The 19494-nt window shown below is 36.8% G+C and overlaps 1 protein-coding gene across 1 annotated transcript in view; it reads right to left on the bottom strand.

Moving 5' to 3' along the window:
- Positions 1 to 19494, bottom strand: part of LOC115214426 (regulating synaptic membrane exocytosis protein 2) — a 199416-nt gene that overhangs the window by 51575 nt on the left and 128347 nt on the right. Inside the window, exon 4 of the mRNA XM_036504805.1 lies at positions 17607 to 17820. Within this exon, the coding sequence (XP_036360698.1) occupies positions 17607 to 17820 (214 nt within the window). The remainder of the gene's footprint in view (positions 1 to 17606; positions 17821 to 19494) is intronic.

Here is a 19494-nt window from a genome sequence, read left to right on the forward strand (position 1 = left end):
TCATTTTCATCATTACATATGATTTCGAACTTTTCCATTGCTCCTCGTGGTCACACAAGGGGAATTGCACACTATGGATAAAATTCTTTGTTTACTCAGTTCACAAGGTGTCTACATACAGGATACTTCGCTCATCAACTTAACTAGGTCTATTTTCAAGATGTTTATTTTGCATTTGTTGACATAGCGTAGTTCTGGAGGACTGGTTATTTAGAGACCATAGGTTTCATATAATGCGAAGGGGGAATTTGTTTTTTTTTTGTTTTTTTTTTTTGCTGCCTATAGTTTCTATTCATTGTCCAGTATCTAGAATAGATAGTCATCTGTTAAGGCATTTGGACGGGTAGTCAATAGCCACCCGTATGCTCTACTAGAAAGATTTAATATGTGTCAGGCACTTTCTACAGTTCTTTTTTCTAATTTGCTGGAATTATCTTCTGGGGTTGCTTTAATCAAAAACTTCACATAAGATGGAAGCTATTCATCATCATAATAGAAAAAGTCATCAGGCGGTTACCGTTAACTAAATTATTGGACTCCAAGCAGTCTATTTAAAATGAATTATAAATGAGCCATTGATTAAAATCAAAGTTCTAGATATTTTTTTCTTATTTACTTATTTACTTGTTTCAGTCAATAAACAGTGACCATGCAGGGGCATCACCTTTGATATGTTTATCAAAAGTATAAAGTAGACCACCATTCAAACTTAACTACATCCGTAATTCCTATAATCGTTATGGAAATTAAAACAGCCAGCATGATAACTGTGATTACATAGTATACGTTTGGTGAGTGTGGCTGATGACAGTTCTGATGGTATCGTGGTAATAGTGGTTTGGTGTTGGAATTGATGGTGGTGCCAGGAGTAGAAGTGCTGACTGATAAGTCGTTACGCATGGCTTGCTAAATAATTCCGTTGTTTGTCATTGAAGATGAATCACAGATCTGGATATTGCCAGCAGAATTTTCAAGTTAATTGTATTCATTAATTGCTAACTCCATGATGTCATACTACTTTACTTCATCAGTCGATTTTAAGATCGGGATTTCGAGTAGGATCGTGAGTGGTGATTTTGTTTCTCTCGTGGAATATGTGAGAGAGAGCCTAAACAACGAATTCATGTCTTTCAAATATATTTATACTGTTTTCTAATAAATTAAAGCCGTTTTCGGCAATTATTATCAGGCTAAGTAAAAAGTCAGCAACATTTTGAAACATGAAATTCATCACAATATATTTCAACAACGCGGAAATTTTATTCATCAAAGTAAGTACCATTACAATCAATAAATTTTTGTCAACGAGTTACAAGTTTGTTTATTCCGGTAACATAAAAATCTGGAGTTGTGGAGCTGATGAACACTTTAAAAGCACTTTCAGCATCGGTTTGATTTTTGAAATCCTTCTTTCGCAGGAAAACATCAAGGTGCTTGAAAAAGTGGTAGTCGGTAGGAGAAAAGTCTGGGGGAATAAGCTGGGTGGGGAAGAACTTCGTTGCCTCAAATTCTGGAGCGTCATTAGGGAAATGTATGGTTGAGCATTGTCATGAAGAATGATTTGCCCTCTTTTGTTGACCACTCTGGGACGGAGGAGTATTAGTTTTTCGTTCATTTTGGCAATTTCATGGCAATATGTTTCCGCAGTAATGGTTTTTCCAGGTTTTAAGAAGCTATAGTGGATGTGTCCAACAGTACAACACCAAACAGTTACCATAGCCTTCTTTGCAAAGAGCTCGGGTTTAGGGAAGATTTTCGGTGCTTCATTTTGGTCCAACCACTGCGAAGAACGTTTTTTTTATTATTGTACAGAATCCACTTTTCCTTGCAAGTTACAATACGGTCGAGAAATGGATCAGTCTGGTTACGGAGTTGAAGCGACGAACAAATTTCATATCTGCGCGTTTACAGATTTTCATTCAAATCGTGTGGTACCCATTTGTCGAGCCTTTTTGATTTTCCGATTGCATGCAAATGATTGCAGGCGGTTTTCTGACTAACTTGAAGTTCTTTTGCCAGTTCTCGAGTGGTTTTACGGGGATCTTTCTCTAGGAAGGTTTTTAATTGACCGTCATCGATGACGCATGGGCGTCCACTACCCTCTCGATCTTCAAGGCTTAGGTATCCACTGCGAAATCAATTAACCCATTTTCGATCTGACCACTCACTGATCATTTCCTTACCAAAAGTTTCGCTGACATCAAGAGCATTTTCAGCTGCTTTACGTTTTTTTTAAGTTGAATAGCAAAATTGCTCGAATACTGCGCTTTCACAGTTCCATTTCAGATTATTGTAACAACAGCGAAAAAATATTAATGTTAATTTATTGATGTATTTGGGCAAGTCTGTCGATTGCAAAAAAAAAATGTTTAAAAAAGTTCAAAACTCTGCAAAAATCCGGTACAAATTCTTCATGATTCAAAACGTTGCTTACCTTTTACACTATCTGATAAAAGGCCTCTCATTATTGTGAAATAAATAAATAAGTAAAGTACTGTCCCAAGTCTTAGGTCTCAGAGAGTCGTTTCCCTGATTCGCAGACATATATGTGACAAGCATTACAATATTTTCTCTGAATGGGACGTCAGCCCATTGCAAGGTTGCCCTTTTTACAGCTGAGTGGACTAGAGCAACAGGAAGTTAAATGTTTCACTCAAGAACGCAACGCACGTGTTTTGTTAAGTTGCTGTTAGCCGTAAAAAATTTCATTCATAATTTTAGAAATAAATAAATCTGACATGAACAATCAAAATGTAGATTATAAGAGAAGAACATCTGCTAAAGACAGTCAGATTGGGTCAACAATGTAAACTTGGTCCGGTAATGTTTGTGAAAAGAATGCTTAAAATAATGAGGAGTGGCTGTGTGGTAAGTAGCTTGCAAAACAACCACATGGTTCTGGGTTCAGTCCCACTGCGTGGCATCTTGGGCAAGTGTCTTCTACTATAGCCCCGGACCAACCAATGCCTTGTGAGTGGATTTGGTAGACGGAAACTGAAAGAAGCCTGTCGTATATATGTATATATATGTATGTGTGTGTGTTTGTGTGTCTGTGTTTGTCCCCCCTAGCATTGCTTGACAACCAATGCTGGTGTGTTTACGTCCCCGTCACTTAGCGGTTCGGCAAAAGAGACTGATAGAATAAGTACTGGGCTTACAAAGAATAAGTCCCGGGGTCGATTTGCTCGACTAAATGCGGTGCTCCAGCATGGCCGCAGTCAAATGACTGAAACAAGTAAAAGAGTAAAGAGTAAAAGAGGCTGTTAATGCATCAAAATGCAGAAGAATTAGAAAAAGAAATAATTAACAAAAATACTTCCCACTAATTGATGGAAATAGAGAGTATTTTGTTATAGACACATTAATCTCAAGGGAAATGTGCTAATTTTTTATCAGATGAAATGTGTTTTCTTGAGAATATTAACAATGTGAACAAAACTGGATTCATTTTTGTGTAATGGTGTAGCATAATTATTTGTTTAAAGTTTATTAATGAAAGAGAATTTATATAAAAAATTTAAGTAAACTGGATAATAGCTAAGACAATCTTAATGAAATGCATTGTCTTGAAGAGGACTACTCGAAATTGTTTCTAAAGGCATAGATTTTCTGAAACAACTTAAGAAACTCCTTTTGAGGAAGAATTATAGCTTGTTGTAGATGAATTCCTTGAAAGAGCCCGAAACTGTTTTTAAATAGAGGAGCTAGAAAATTGTATGGCTCTTGAGAACACACTTGAAGTGGAAACTATAATGACGGGGGTAAAAATATGTCAAGAAACGCCTGTTGTAGACTCTAAATTAACAGCAGAGAATATACCAAACGAAGAATATCTTTCATAAGCTTCTACAACCAATGTAGTGATACGAGAGACGCAAAACATGCTACATTGCGAAGTACAACATCGAGCAGAAGAAACTAAAAGATCAATATAATATGATCAATCCATTAATGAGCTATTAAATGCGAACAAAATGAATCGATAATGAAGGTATTTTAAATGCATAACCTTTTATATATTCCAGTGAATCCTAATAAGATCAACTCAATAATTTTTATAGTAATGTAATGTCGCTTATAACTCTGGATATAATTATGGAAATTCCACGGGATACATGTGTTCATCTCTTCTACAGGACAGATAAATATAATGCATTGAATACGTATAATTATATAAGGGTACTCTAGGCGCAAGGCCCGAAATTTGGGGTGGGGGAGGGGGCCAGTGGATTAGATCGACATCAGTACGCAACTGGTACTTAATTTATCGACCCCGAAAAAAAAATGAATGGCAAAGTCGAACTAAGCGGAATTTGAACTCAGAAGGCAAAGACAGACGAAATACCTATTTTTTTACTACCCACAAGGGGCTAAACACAGAGAGAACAAACAAACGGATTAAGTCGTAACAAAGACAGACAAACGGATTAAGTGCGTAACTGGTACTTATTTAATCGACCCCGAAAGGATGAAAGGCAAAGTCAACCTCGGCGGAATTTGAACTCAGAACGTATCGGCAGACGAAATACGGCTTCGCATTTCGCCCGGTGTGCTAACGTTTCTGCCAGCTCACCGCCTTATGTATACTGTTTTATTATAGATGGTTGTATAAGGTGGTGTGCTAGCAGAATTGTTTGCACGCTGGGTAAAATGCTTAGAAGCATTTCGTCCGACTTTACGTTCTGAGTTCAAATTTGCCTTCGTCTTTTCGAGATCGATAAAATAAAGTACCAGTTGAACACGGGAAAGGATGTACTCGACCCCACCCCACCCCCGCCAACCCCCCAAAAACCTCAGTTGTAGTTGGTGAAAAATATCTTGCGGTATTTGTTCCAACTCTACATTCTGAGTTCAAATCCCACAGAGATCAACTGCACTCTTCATCCCTCTGAGTTCGATAAAATAACACTCCAGTCAAGTACTGTGATCGATGTAATCGACCGGTCCTTCCTCCCCAAAACTACTAGCCTTGTGTCGAAATTATGTAGATTTGTTATGGTTTGCATGTTTAATTCTAATGTTAATTAATATGATACTTAATTGCTTATGCTCGAAATTTTATAGTTTCGATCATTAAGTACTAGGAATCTAAAAACAGTTCTAATCAAAAGCTGATTAGTGTAAAGAGATTTAAAAGTGCGTTCTATTTATTTTAATATGTATGCGTTTATCCTTCCGTGTTTGCGGATATAAAATTATGTATTTCGCTTGCATTTGTAATTACATTTTCATCCTTAATAAATTGAAGCAACAGAACTTTAAATATTCAGAAAGTTGAAACAGTACTGTACTAATGCTTTCATTATAGAATACAAATGACTTTCATTGAAAACTAATACCACTATTACAAAATATTTATGTTCTTTATCCAAGTAATTAATATATAACAAGAGCAAGACAGTGAGCTGGCCGAAACGTTAGCACGCCGGGCGAAATGCTTAGCCGTATTTCGTCTGCCGCTCCGTTCTGAGTTCAAATTCCGCCGAGGTCGACTTTGCCTTTCATCCTTTCGGGGTCGATTAAATAAGTACGAGTTACGCACTGGGGTCGATATAATCGACATAATCTGTTAGTCTGTCCTTGTTTGTCCTCTCTCTGTTTAGCCCTTTGTGGGTAATAAAGAAATAGGTATTTCGTACGTCTTTACGGTCTGAGTTCAAATTCCGACGAGGAATTCATCAAATTCGTCCTTTCGGGGTCGATAAATTAAGTACCAGTTATGCACTTGAGTCGATGTAATCGACTTAATCCTTTTGTCTGACTTTGTCCCCTCTATGTTTAGCCCCTTGTGGGCAATAAAGAACTAAGTAACATTATAGAAATGCTTAGCTGTATTTCGTCTGTTTTTACGGTCTGAGTTCAAATTCCACTGAGGTCGACTTTGCCTTTCAGGATCGATAAATTAAATACCAGTTGCGTACTGGGGTCGGTCTAATCGACTGGCTCCCTTCCTCAAAATTTTGGGCCTTGTGCCTAGAGTCGAAAAGAATATATAACAAGCACTCAGAGAGTGCAAACCTCCGCCAAGGCAACACCAACGTTCTCTTAACGATTAGTTAGAGATATTTTTAAAATAAGAATATCTTAAATAAATTTGACTGCTGTCACAAATGAGAATACTAAGCATGAACCCGAACGCTTTCAAAAATTAAGAAAAAAATACTCGGAAAAATAATCCAGAATTATTTTCCGGCACCGGATCGATCCCAAAATTTAATCAGTTTGTGCCAGCCACGATGCCAAACATCCCTGAAAGTTTCATCCGAATCCATCCAGCGGTTCTTGAGATGTCTTGTCTACAGACAAACAAACAAACACGACTGAAAATAATACCTATTTCTTTATTACCCACAAGGGGCTAAACACAGAAGGGACAAACAAGGATTACATCGATCCCAGTGCGTAACTAGTACTTATTTAATCGACCCCGAAAGGATGAAAGGCAAAGTCGACCTCCGCCTTAGCGAAGGCAGAGGTAATATACACTGTTAAAAAATACTGGAAAAAGAGACCTTATTATTGCGTCAATTCTTTTTTTTTAAGGTTCTAAATTTCTGATACCCAAAGACAGCAAAAAAAAAAAAAACCCAAAAAAACCTAATAAATGATTTGAAACATCATGATAACAAGTTGGTGAATGGCTAATGAAACCATAATTAAACAACTTCTGCAAATTTTTAATTGCATTTTATTTGCTAGAATAAGATAGAATAAAATAAATATATTATTTAAATTATTTTTAAATACTTGAATTTTAATCCAGTTAAAAATAGAAAAAAAAACTGAAGCAAATTCCAAAATAATAGTAAAATAACTTAAGACATAACGTGAGGATATTCGTTAAAAATGAAATTATCGCATGCGTAGCTGCGTAGTAAGAAGTTTGGTTGTGAGTTCAGTGTCCGTGTGGCACCTTGGACAAGTTTTTTTTCTTCTCTAGCCCAGAGTATGTGTGAGTTTGTCATTACCTCCCACAACCACTTGACAAAAGAAGTATATTTACGCCCCCGTATGTTAGCTGTTCGACAATAGACACCGATAGAATAATTATCAGACTTGAAAATTAAGTACTTCGACTAACCTCTTCAAGTGTGTGTGTATGTGTGTGTGTTGCATGTGTGTGTGTGTGTGTGTGTGTATGTGTGTGTGTGTTTGTGTGTGTGTGTGTGTATGTGTGTTCCTTATGTAACCAGCTCAATGTGAACAGGCAGTATATTTCACTGATGGACGTTATAGGTTCAACTCTTACCATGTTATCTTTACCGCTAATGCAACATCAGGCATCACCACAATCAACCACAATCAGTATTATTACCCATAACCACCTCAACAACAAACACCTACAACACAGCGACTCCCATCCGCTGCTGATCATTAGCAACGCTACTACTGCAACCACTACATATACATACATCTATTATAACTAGTAATATTTCTGGTAACAATGTTACGCATGTAATGCCTATAGTCGCTACTGAGAAGACAGCTACAGCCTTGTCAACTACGGAAACGTGATTATCGTAGCGTGGGATGGCGCTGAATCGGAGATTTTGTAATGATTATGACGGTGATATCGTATGCATTTTAATGTTGGGAATGGAACCGCTAGTGTGTAAACTTGATCAGTTTTACTAGTTACATTGGCATACATACATTAATACAAACACATGCTCACACGTATACACATATATATAGTGAATTCAAATAAACGAACCATAAAATTAACAGTAACAAACAGCAAGAGGATATCCATATACATATATATATATATATATATATATATATATATATATATATACACACACACATATATATATATATATATATATATATACATACATATATATATATATATGAATATATATATATATATATATATAATATATATATATATATATATATTGATAAAAGTGGTAAGACAACAAAAGAAAGAGACCTCGATATTATGTAAATAGAGCAATTTATCTGCAAATGTAATAAGTGACGATTATTCGGTAGCCATGATGGCGGCGTGGATTTCCACCTCGGCATCCGAAACTCGGAGTTTTATTATGGCTACCGAATAATTGTCACATATAAGATACATACATACATACATGCACACACACACACACACACACACACACACATATATATATAATATTATATATATATATATATATGTATATATATATATGTATATTATATATATATGTATATATATATATATGTATATATATATATATATATATATATATATATATATATATATATATATATATATAAACAATTGCAGCGTGGAAGGTGTTTATAAGCCATTTAAGAAACACACAAAAGCCGTTCGATTCACTCCAACATTTAAGTTTAATTTGTCAAAATATTTTCGTCGCTAGAATCCGCGACCTGTTCACTGACAAAGTCCGTGCTGCAGCACGGACTTTGTCAGTGAACAGGTCGCGGATTCTAGCGACGAAAATATTTTGACAAATTAAACTTAAATGTTGGAGTGAATCGAACGGCTTTTGTGTGTTTCTTAAATGGCTTATAAACACCTTCCACGCTGCAATTGTTTTCGTTTCAGCACACGATCTCAGATCAAATTACTTGCTATGCGAGTACATCTCCGTAATATATATATATATATATACATAGATGACTGGTAAATTCTACCGCGGTAAATCCCACCAGGTAAATTTCACCACAGGTAAATTCCACCACGGTATATTCCACCATGGTAAATTTCACCATAGGTGAAATTATCATTACCATCACAGCCACCACCACCATCACCATCACCAACACCACTATCATCATCATAAACATCATCATCATCATCATCAACATCATCATATTACATGGGTTACGGATATTACGGAAATAAAAAAAAAAGAATACATAAGGCATAATACCAATAATGTCCATTAATATAAAACATACGAAGGAGAAAAAATAATTAAGGAACAATACACAAAGAAATACACAGCGAATACTGTAAACACCTTTATCCCAAATTATATTATTTTTGAAATTTTGTAATGAGTCTTTTTCATAGATTCTTTCTCGATGGGAGTATATTAAAGTGATCCCATCTTAATCCAAGTAGATTATAAAGATTATTTTCTATCTCACCTTCAGACTCCCCCCCTCTCTCTCTCTCGCTCGCTCTTTCGCCCTCGCTCTTTCTCACTTCTTAAGATTTGAGAGACAGGCAGATTAAAAAACATAGGTATTAACCCACGGTCTAAATAAATTGACCACGACGATTATTAGCGGAAGCAGCTTATATTGGAAGTTTGTCCATGTGCGAAATTTACCATGGTGGAATATACCATAGTAGAATTTACCTATGGTGAAATCACCCTCGTGGAATTTTCCGTGGTGGAATTTACCTAGAGCCATATATATATATACAAAATATTATGAGAATTGAAGCTCCCCAAAGGTCAATCACAAAAAAGATAGATGGCATGTCAGACCTTGACTACTGGGGTAGACTAGAGAAGCTGAAACTATATTCACTCCAACGACGCCGTGAACGCTACATTATCTGTATGATGTGGAAAATATTCCATCAGCACTGTCCGAATGATGTTGGCATCACCTTCAAAATACATCCAAGGCTTGGACCACAACAAAAATCTAAATCGCATCACATAACGACAATACGGCACAACTATTTCACCTCAATTGGACCCGCTCTCTTCAACATTACACCAGGACACGTCAAAAAAGAAACTGACCACACAAAATTCAAGAAGTCTTTGGACAAATTCCTTCAAACAGTCCTGGACAAACCACCCACACCCGGATATATCTTCGCAAACAATAACTCTCTGCTCGAATGGGCCTCGGTGCCCAAATCCTGAATTGAAAGACTTTGCCAGCTATATATATACATATATATATATATATATATATATATATATAGCTTCTTTCTGTTACCGTCTACCAATTTCACTCATATAACTTTGGTCTACCCGGGCTATTGTAGAAGACACTTGCCCAAGGTGCCACGCGGTGGGACTGAAACCATAACTATTTGGCCGAGTTATATTAATATATGCGCAGGCTGTATGGTAAGAAGCTTCCTACTCGGCCAAATAGTTATGGTTTCAGTCCCACCGCGTGGCACCTTGGGCAAGTGTCTTCTACAATAGCCCCGGGTAGACCAAAGTTATATGAGTGAAATTGGTAGACGGTAACAGAAAGAAGCTATATATATATATATATATATATATATATGTATATATATAGCTTCTTTCTGGTTTGTTTATATATATATATATATATATATATATATATATATATATATATATATATAAATATATATGTATGTATATATATATGTGCATATATATATATATATATATATATATTGTAGGTGTGGATGTGTGGGTGTTTGTTCTCCACCACCACTTGACAGCCAGTGTTGGTTTGTTTATGTTCCAGTAACTTAGCGGATCGACGAGACAGATCAATAGAATAAGTACCACGGATTATAAAAAAACTAGGGATGATTTATTCAATTACAAATTCCTCAAGGTGGTTCCCCAGCATGGCTGCAGTTTACGGCACTGAAGCAAGTAAAAAGTACAAGAAGGAAATTAAAGAAGGAAAATGCACTCTTTACATAGCATTGATATATAATAATAAATAAATGCGCCCTTTTGAAGCCTAGCCAGGCTCACGGGCCCGGTTTCCGGGTTTCAATGGCGTATGTGTTCCCCAGCTGGACGGGACACCAGTCCATCGCAGCGTTACTCATTTTTTGCCAGCTGAGTGGACTGGAGCAACGTGAAATAAAGTGTTTTGCTCAAGAACACAACGCGTCGCTCGGTCCAGGAATCGAAACCACAGTCTTACGATCATGATGCTGACACCCTAACCACTAAGCCACGCGCCTCCACATAGCTTTGATATACTTTTTAATATATTTTTAATAAGAAAATACGTAATCAAAATAATCTCAATGTCACAATTAGCGAAAGCGAAACCAGTCGACAAACACAGTATAAAATACATTTAAAAATATATTAAAACTATGTAAAGTGCGTACATTTTCCTTCTTTAATTTATATATATATATATGTGTGTGTGTGTGTGTGAGTGTATGTATGTATGTATGTATATATGTGTATATATATATTAATGTCTGTTTTTATGCCAAGTTATAAACCAAACAATTTACCATTAACTTGAAAAATTATTCAGTGACCTTTAGTTGTATACATATTTATTAAACTATAACGAGGTGTAACAGTGTTTCAGCTTGATATACATACACACATACATACACACATACATACATACATACATACATACATACATACATACATACATACACACATACATACATACATACATAATACATACATACATACATGCATACATGCATACATACATACATACATACATACATACATACATACATACATACATACATACATACATACATAAGTAGCTGTCTGAAAATGTCTTCCCGGTATTATCTACCAATGAGACCTGATGATGTTGCTAGGACACTGTATGATGAAAGGAAGGATAATCCCGAGGATAAAGAAATAAGAACCTACAGTATAGCAGAAGTCATAGCCACTCATAATAAAAAGGCATACTGGTGGAATATACCAGTGAAGACCTCAATAAAATGTAAGCACAACAGACCTGATATAATAATTTGGGATAAAGGAGAGAAACTGTGCGCAGTTGTGGAAATTAGCTGCCCAGCGGATGTTAACATAAAGTGAGAACAGCTATGCTGAACTATTGAGAAATCTGCAGTTACTCTATCCAGATTATCCTGGGAAATGAAACACATTGCCTAAATAGCACTCTTGAGAAATTAGGCGCCTCAAAACCAGAAAGGAGAAAGCTAATTGGAAGACTAAAGATCCAATCCATCACTGGAGCGATAAAAATCTGTAAAACTTTCCAGAGGTTTCTCATTTAAATATATATGAGCATGTCTAGATATGCATGAAAATACATACATAAAACATGCAAATCTACATACACATACATACTTACTTACATTCATACATACATACAAAAATACTCTGTTGTCGATGCTGAAATTCCAAATAAGGAGCCTTGGATCTAGGTTAGAAACCGATTCTTTCTCCATTGGCGAGAAATCTTGAAATAAATTTAATAATGATATACATATATATGGCTGGCGGCATTGGCAGGACATGTGCCGTTCGGGCAGTCCTTACTGAAGATGTCTGCGAAATAGACGAAACTAGACGTACAGTTTGAAGATTTTTGTGTCGGCATAGGGAGGTTGCTCCCGCTTCTCAGCATGTATCTGCGCTCTTCATACAGCATTAAAAGTATTTTAACTATTATTTTTAGCAATCTGTTTGCGTCGGCACCCTTATAAGATCCTTATATTGTTGATCTTTGCTGAAAGTTTTCAGCTAGTCATCGTTACTTAAAGACTACGTTTAGACTCAGTTGCAAAGTCAACGCTTTCAGACCACGTGTGTGTGTGTGTGTGTGTGTGTGTGTTTTATAAATGTTAAAAGGAAACATTTTAAATATACAATACGAAAGACACGTCTGTTTCCGATTATAATATTTTTATTAATATAGTTTCCTACTTAATTATTAGACATTGACATTTAGCCTGCTCACGAAATTAACGTGCAAGTGGCTGAGTACTCCACAGACCTGCGTATCTTTAACGAATTTGTCGGGGAGATTCAGCATGGCACAAATTGTGACGAGGTTGTTCCTTTGAATTACTGGTACTAATCATTTTTGCCAGCTGAGTGGCTTGGGACAACTAGAAATGAATTCTCTTGCTCAAAGACAAAACGCGCCGCCAAATATTCTTTTTTACTCTAGGCACAAGACCTGAAATGTTGGAGCGGGGGCATCTCCTTTCTCAGTGCCGTCGGCGTCCTTGTATCACTGCTGATGTCTGGAATCTTCCTTCTGTGTCGTCGGCATCCTTGTATCGAAGCCGGAGTCGAGCATCTCACTTCACTGTGTACTAAATTTCATCGCCTTAATGAAATTAAAGTAGTTATGGACTGTTGTCTCGTTATGCATTTGGCAAAAAAAGTATCTTAAGAATCGAAAAGCTAGTCGCCACATTCGCGGTTGAATGTTACTACTAGAGGTACTAGTGGATAGTAGGGTTCGCTCCCCCTGCTAACAGTGCATTGTATATAAAGGGTGCAGAGTGCTGCACCGATAACCAGCTGGCGAAGAAGTTACCTCGGCTTAAACTAGTAGTGACATTCAACAGCCATTTTGATGTGGTGACTGACTTTATTGTTTAGTATACGTCACTACACACACACACACACTCTCTCTCTCTCTCTCTCTCTCTCTCTTTCACTCTCCTCTCTCTCTCTCTCTCTCTCTCTCTTGAGATTATATAACTAGCTACTTTGCTTATCATTAGAATACTGCTGAAACTGACGAAATCCTCATTGCCACATGTGCAATAGCTTACCAATTCACTTTTGGTCTCTTTCATAATCTATTATACATGTGTTGTTCCTGCTGTGTTTTTATTTGCATTTTGCTACTAATAAAACATCTAAAGTTTATCTATTTTTCTTCTCTATCTTTATAAAAGATGGTGATGTTTTCAACCCATTGTTTCCTATATATAAAGCTTTATTTCGTATAATGTGTTTTAATAAACTGCAAAAGATCCTTGAAACAAATACAAAAGTCAAATTCCGCCGAGGTCGACTTTACCTTTCATCCTTTCGGGGTCGATTAATTAAGTATCAGTTAAGCACAGGGGTCGATGTAATCGACTTAATCCGTTTGTCTGTCCTTGTTTGTCCCTTCTGTGTTTAGCCCCTTGTGTGTAGTAAAGAAATAGGTATATCGTCTGTCTTTACGTTCTGAGTTCAAATTCCGCTGAGGTCAACTTTACCTTTCATCCTTTCGAGGTTGATAAATTAAATCGACTGGTCCCCTTCCAAAAAAAATTTCAGGCCTTGTGCCTAGAGTAAAAAGAATGTTTGGCGGCACGTTTTGTCCTTGAACAAGATAATTCATTTCTGGTTGTTCCAAGCCACTGAGCTAGCAAAAATGATTAGTACCAGTAATTCAAATGGCCAACCTTGTCACAATTTGTGTCATGCTGAATCTCCCCGACAACTTCGTTAAAGGTACGCAGATCTGTGGAGTACTCAGCCACTTGCATATTAATTTCATGAGAAGGTTGTTCTACTGATCTTAGCTGGAACCCTCAACGTCGTAACCGACGGAGTGCCGCTTTTTTATGTACGTATGTATGCATGTATGTAGGTGTACACACGCACACATATACACACACATACAAATATATATAGATATATACACTCAAAGATACATATTCATGTATGTATAATATATATATATATATACACATACACAAATATAGATACATAATACACATACTCACACACAAACCCCTAAACACACACAGACAAACACACCCAAACACGCACACACAAACAAACACACGCACACAAACACACACACACACATAGAGAGAGAGAGAGAGAGAGAGAGAGAGAGATGCGGGGGGATATTACAATGCGAGTTTGCTTGTTATATATATATAAGTATATGCGTGTATGTGTGTGTGTGTGTGCATGCGTATGTATATGCATGTGTTTGTGCGCGCGAGAGCGTATGCGCGTGCCGCAGGTGGGCGGGCTTGTGTGCGCACGTGAGATAGACATGCTCGTGGCGTGGGTGGGCGGGCTTGTGATTTGTCCATTAGGCTGAAACAGTGGTAAAGAATGCCAACTCATTTCCACAATTGCCTTTTTCGTTCGGCTTCATTGCATCATTGCCACGCATGCTCTCTGGTCAGATTAAATAAACATTCTTGTACTTGTATGGAATTAATCATCTGCTTGTGTACAAAACTGTACAAGAGAAGTTGTGTAAACAATATCAAGGAAACAGGTTTAACATTTATTGTATAACAAAGCAATTGCATATGTTATGAATAAATTAACTACCAAACTGTTCAATGTAAAATTCTATTATACATTAGAAAGAGCATTTTGAAAGAGAAAACGAGAAACGGACTTTCTGACTGAAAGCAATTTTCGTATTTGCTGTAGGGTGACTGTTTCACTGATTGTACTACAGATTTCCTGTTAATCATATGTGCGTATACAGAATATACTTATGAGCAAATATTTTCAAAGCAAGACTAAATACACATACGTTACTTTCAATGTTTAATTTTCAGAAAGCAGTGAGCTGGCAAGACACGTTAGCACGCCGGGCGACATGCTTAGAGGTATTTCAACTGTCTTTACATTCTGAGTTCAAATTCCGCCGAGGTCGACTTTGCCTTTCATCCTTTCGGGCTCGATAAATTAAGTAACCAGTTGCATACTGGAATCGATCTAATCGACTGGCCCCCTCCCCAAAAATTTCGGGCCTTGTGCCTTGGAAAAGAATATTAAAGGCGGCGAGCTGGCAGAAACGTCAGCACGCCGGGTGAAGTGCTTAGCGGTATTTCGCCTGCGTTACGTTGTGAGTTCAAATTCCGCCGAGGTCGACTTTGCCTTTCATCCTTTCGGGGTCGATAAATTAAGTACCAGTTACGCACTGGGGTCGATGTAATCGACTTAATACCTATGTCTGTCCTTGTTTGTCCCCTCTGTGTTTAGCCCCTTGTGGGTAATAAAGAAATAGGTATTTCGCCTGCCGATACGTTCTGAGTTCAAATTCCGCCGAGGTCGACTTTACCTTTCTTCCTTTCGGGAGTCGATAAATTAAGTACCAGTTGCGTACTGGGCTCCATCTGATCGGCTAGCCCCCTCCACTAAAATTTCGCGCCTTGTGTCTAAAGTAGAAAAGAATGTTTAATTTTCAGAAACCCTTGAATAATAACCGCTGAATAAATGTCCTAACAACCGCGTATACGTTATACTTGTTTCAGTCGTTAAACTGCCGCCATGCTGGGGCACCGCCTTGAAGAATTTAGTCGAATAAATCGACTCCAGTACTTACCTATCTGGCTCTTATAAGTTTGGCTCTTATTCTATCGGTCTCTTTTGACAAAACGCTAGTTTACGGAGACGTATATATGCCAATACTGGTTACCAAGCAGTTGAGGGCATAATCGCAAAACCCCGTACATACACACAATGACGCATATTGTTTCTCTTTTTAGTCTTTTCTTGTTTCAGTCATAACACTCTGACCATCCTGGTGTACTGCCATCAAAAATTTTCTGTCGAATCAATCGATCCCAATACTTGATACGTTTATGTCTCATACTTATTCTATCGGTGTCTTTTACCGAACCGCTCACTCACGGGGAAGTAAACACACCAAGACCGGTTGTCAAGCGGTGGTGGGGACAAACACAGGCACAAACACACACACGCACACACACATACATTTACACACATACACGCACGCACAGAAACACACACATATACACGACGGGTTTGGCTGGCTGAAGCTATAGTAGAAGACACGCAAGAGGCCACGCAGTGAGACTGAACCCGGAATCATGTGGCTGAGAAGCAAGTATCTTACCACACAACCACACCTGTGCCTATATAATACATATACATACATATGTGCGTGTATACATATATACATATAGATAGATAGATAAATAGAGAGAGAGAGAGAGAGAGAGAGAGAGAGAGACGAAGGGCTTCCACACTGCTTCTGCCTGCCAAATTGGTCGGCCTTTAAATAGTTATCATCAGTTTGGCTTCTACTGAGCCAGGTCCGGTGGAGACCTACTCTCACATCACTCACAGGGGACTCCCATTATTTCCCTTGACTTCAGTGAAGTCTCCGATTTCTGTCTGGCATATGAAACTCCGACAAAAAAAAAACCCTGCGTTCGGGCTCCGTTCATCTTTTATCTTTTATATCAGTAGCTTCCAATCACATCCTCACCATAGCGGTATTTGTTGATGGAAATCATTCCACCTCACTGTCAATCAACTTTGATGTGCCGCAGGATTCGTTTTTTTTTTTTTTTTTTGCCACAGCTCATCAATGACGTACTTAATGTATATTGTTGACCACGTTTAACAATGCCTATTCTTAAACAGTGATACAGCCCTTATTTCCTTTCCAACCATGCATCCTAGACACCATACGCTAAACCTGTTTTCATTTCAGTGAGGCTATGCCAGTCTTGTCTCTTTTAACTGACATATCATTCAAACACTACTCATAACAAAAATACAGCAAATTTCCTTCCAAATAAAATTTGAAAAATTCAACGTACAATGTGATATTTTTGACTAAATTTATCCGTTTTGTCTCAATTTTTTTTATACTGATGCAACTTTGCTTGTGTTTGTTCATCTATTCGCGAATTTAATTATATGTGTATGTGTGATTCTATGAATCTTAGAATTTAATATTTATATCAAGGCAGGTGGATACACAGAACCCGTAGTACGACAGGAAAACATATTACAGTATATAAATATGTTCGCCTCGTCTAAAATTTGAAACGTTGTGCTGAAATTAGATATCAATGTTTATGCTGTTTGGTGAATTTCGCTAACGGCCAGATAACAAATATATCTAACAAACAAGATAAATTCATAAAACAAACTTTTAAAACGTTTTTTTTTTTAATAAATAAGACTAAAAATAATATCTCAGAATACAACCTTACTTCTTTTAGGATCCCATCTTGGTCTTGCGAAGGAACCACATTTATGGCAGACTCTCTTTTCGCAATCACAACAAACTCGTCCAATTCCATCGGGGAACTTCACTCGGAAACACAGTTGGCAGAGACGAAGATCGACATAACCAGTGGTCTTCTGGGTAGCAAACTCAGTAGATAGTGTCTCGTATTTTTCAAGTGCCATCTTGATGTTCCTGCAAAAATACGTTGAGTTAGAATTCTACTTGCATTTAATGACTAAATATAATGAAGGAAAACTGCTGCTGCACATGACAAGGAAGAGATTTATATTAGCCTCATACTTCATAGAAGAATATTTGTTATATAATGGAACATGAGGCGCATGTATCTTCAAACAAATGAAAGTGTTTTCGTAAATCTATTATAAAATAAATTGCTACTTTCCATGTCGAGAAAGCAACAGAATGGAATGAAATGGTTATCATTAAATTTTTTTTCTTACATCATTTATTGTATATTTCTGTGCATATACAAACACCTCTGTTTTTTTTTCCTGTCTGTACCACAGTATTTGCAGCACCTGATTTGTTTGGAATGGGAAATCCCAGAGGATTTTGATAGTCACTGAATAAGTTAGTATCTACAGCTTGTTCTCATACCACGTCTTGCATCTCACTACCCCACCCCACTTCTCGCACATTTTCCAATATAGTACTTTCACTACCTGATCGTGTCGCCACAACTTGTAGTGGTCTTGGACGAGTCTAGAGCATTCGTTCGTGATATGGTTTCATCCAATCTATTGCAGATGCAGCTCAACGGAGACACTTGCTTATTCCTAAGGTTGACCCTCCAGTTTGTGGCCAAAGCTTCTTCTTGCGCTGCCAGTCTATCATTCGCAAATCCCACCTATTTTTTTCCAGCAACTTCTGTTGTGGCTACATGGAATTGATTGTGTAGCCACTTCTTGTGTAATTCTTCTTCATGTCCTTTTTGCACTTCTTCCTTTGCTTCCTTTTTTCTCTCTTTTCAATACTCCCTCGTCCCTAACTTTCACTAGCAAGGTTTCCTTACATTGGGCTTTAAGCTCCCGAGTTCGATCCGCACGCAGTCTTCCACATCTATCAATCCACTTCCTCTATTTGCTTTCTTCATTTATAGGTGATCAGCGTCTGCACGTGGATGATGGGCTCCATGCATCGTTAGAAGTTGAGTAGCCCATCCTCCTCAGAAGGTCCCTGAAGGAGGGTTATTTAAGGATGTTGAACAAAACGCCTGTTTCCAGAGGGGAATAATTCACACCCCAAAGAATTCCTCTCGACACATTGCTATGCCGCCCTGCCACTGATCCTGCTTGTGATCAGAGATGCACATATCGTCAGCCACTAAGGAACATGCTTAACTGGTTATGGTCAAGCAACTGACAATCAAGTCTCTGGTATGGAGCAGAATATTGGCTGCAATCCATCCTTTTACACAAAGACAAAACACAACCAATCCGTTAAAATCAGAAGTCATGAGGACCCTGCCTGATACTGCATCAGGACATTATTATTATATTATTATTATTATTATTATTATTATTATTATTATTATTATTATTATTACTATTATTATTATTATTACTATTATTATTACTATTATTATTATTATTGTTATTATTATTATTATTATTATTATTATTATTATTATTATATTATTATTATTATTATTATTATACTATTATTATTATTATTATTATTATTATTACTATTATTATTATTATTATTATTATTATTATTATTACTATTATTATTATTATTATTACTATTATTATTATTATTACTATTATTATTATTATTATTGTTATTATTATTATTATTATTATTATTATTATTATTATTATTATTATTATTATTATTACTATT

Source organism: Octopus sinensis, linkage group LG7 (genome assembly GCF_006345805.1).
Source record: "Octopus sinensis linkage group LG7, ASM634580v1, whole genome shotgun sequence".
Lineage (NCBI taxonomy): Eukaryota > Metazoa > Mollusca > Cephalopoda > Octopoda > Octopodidae > Octopus > Octopus sinensis.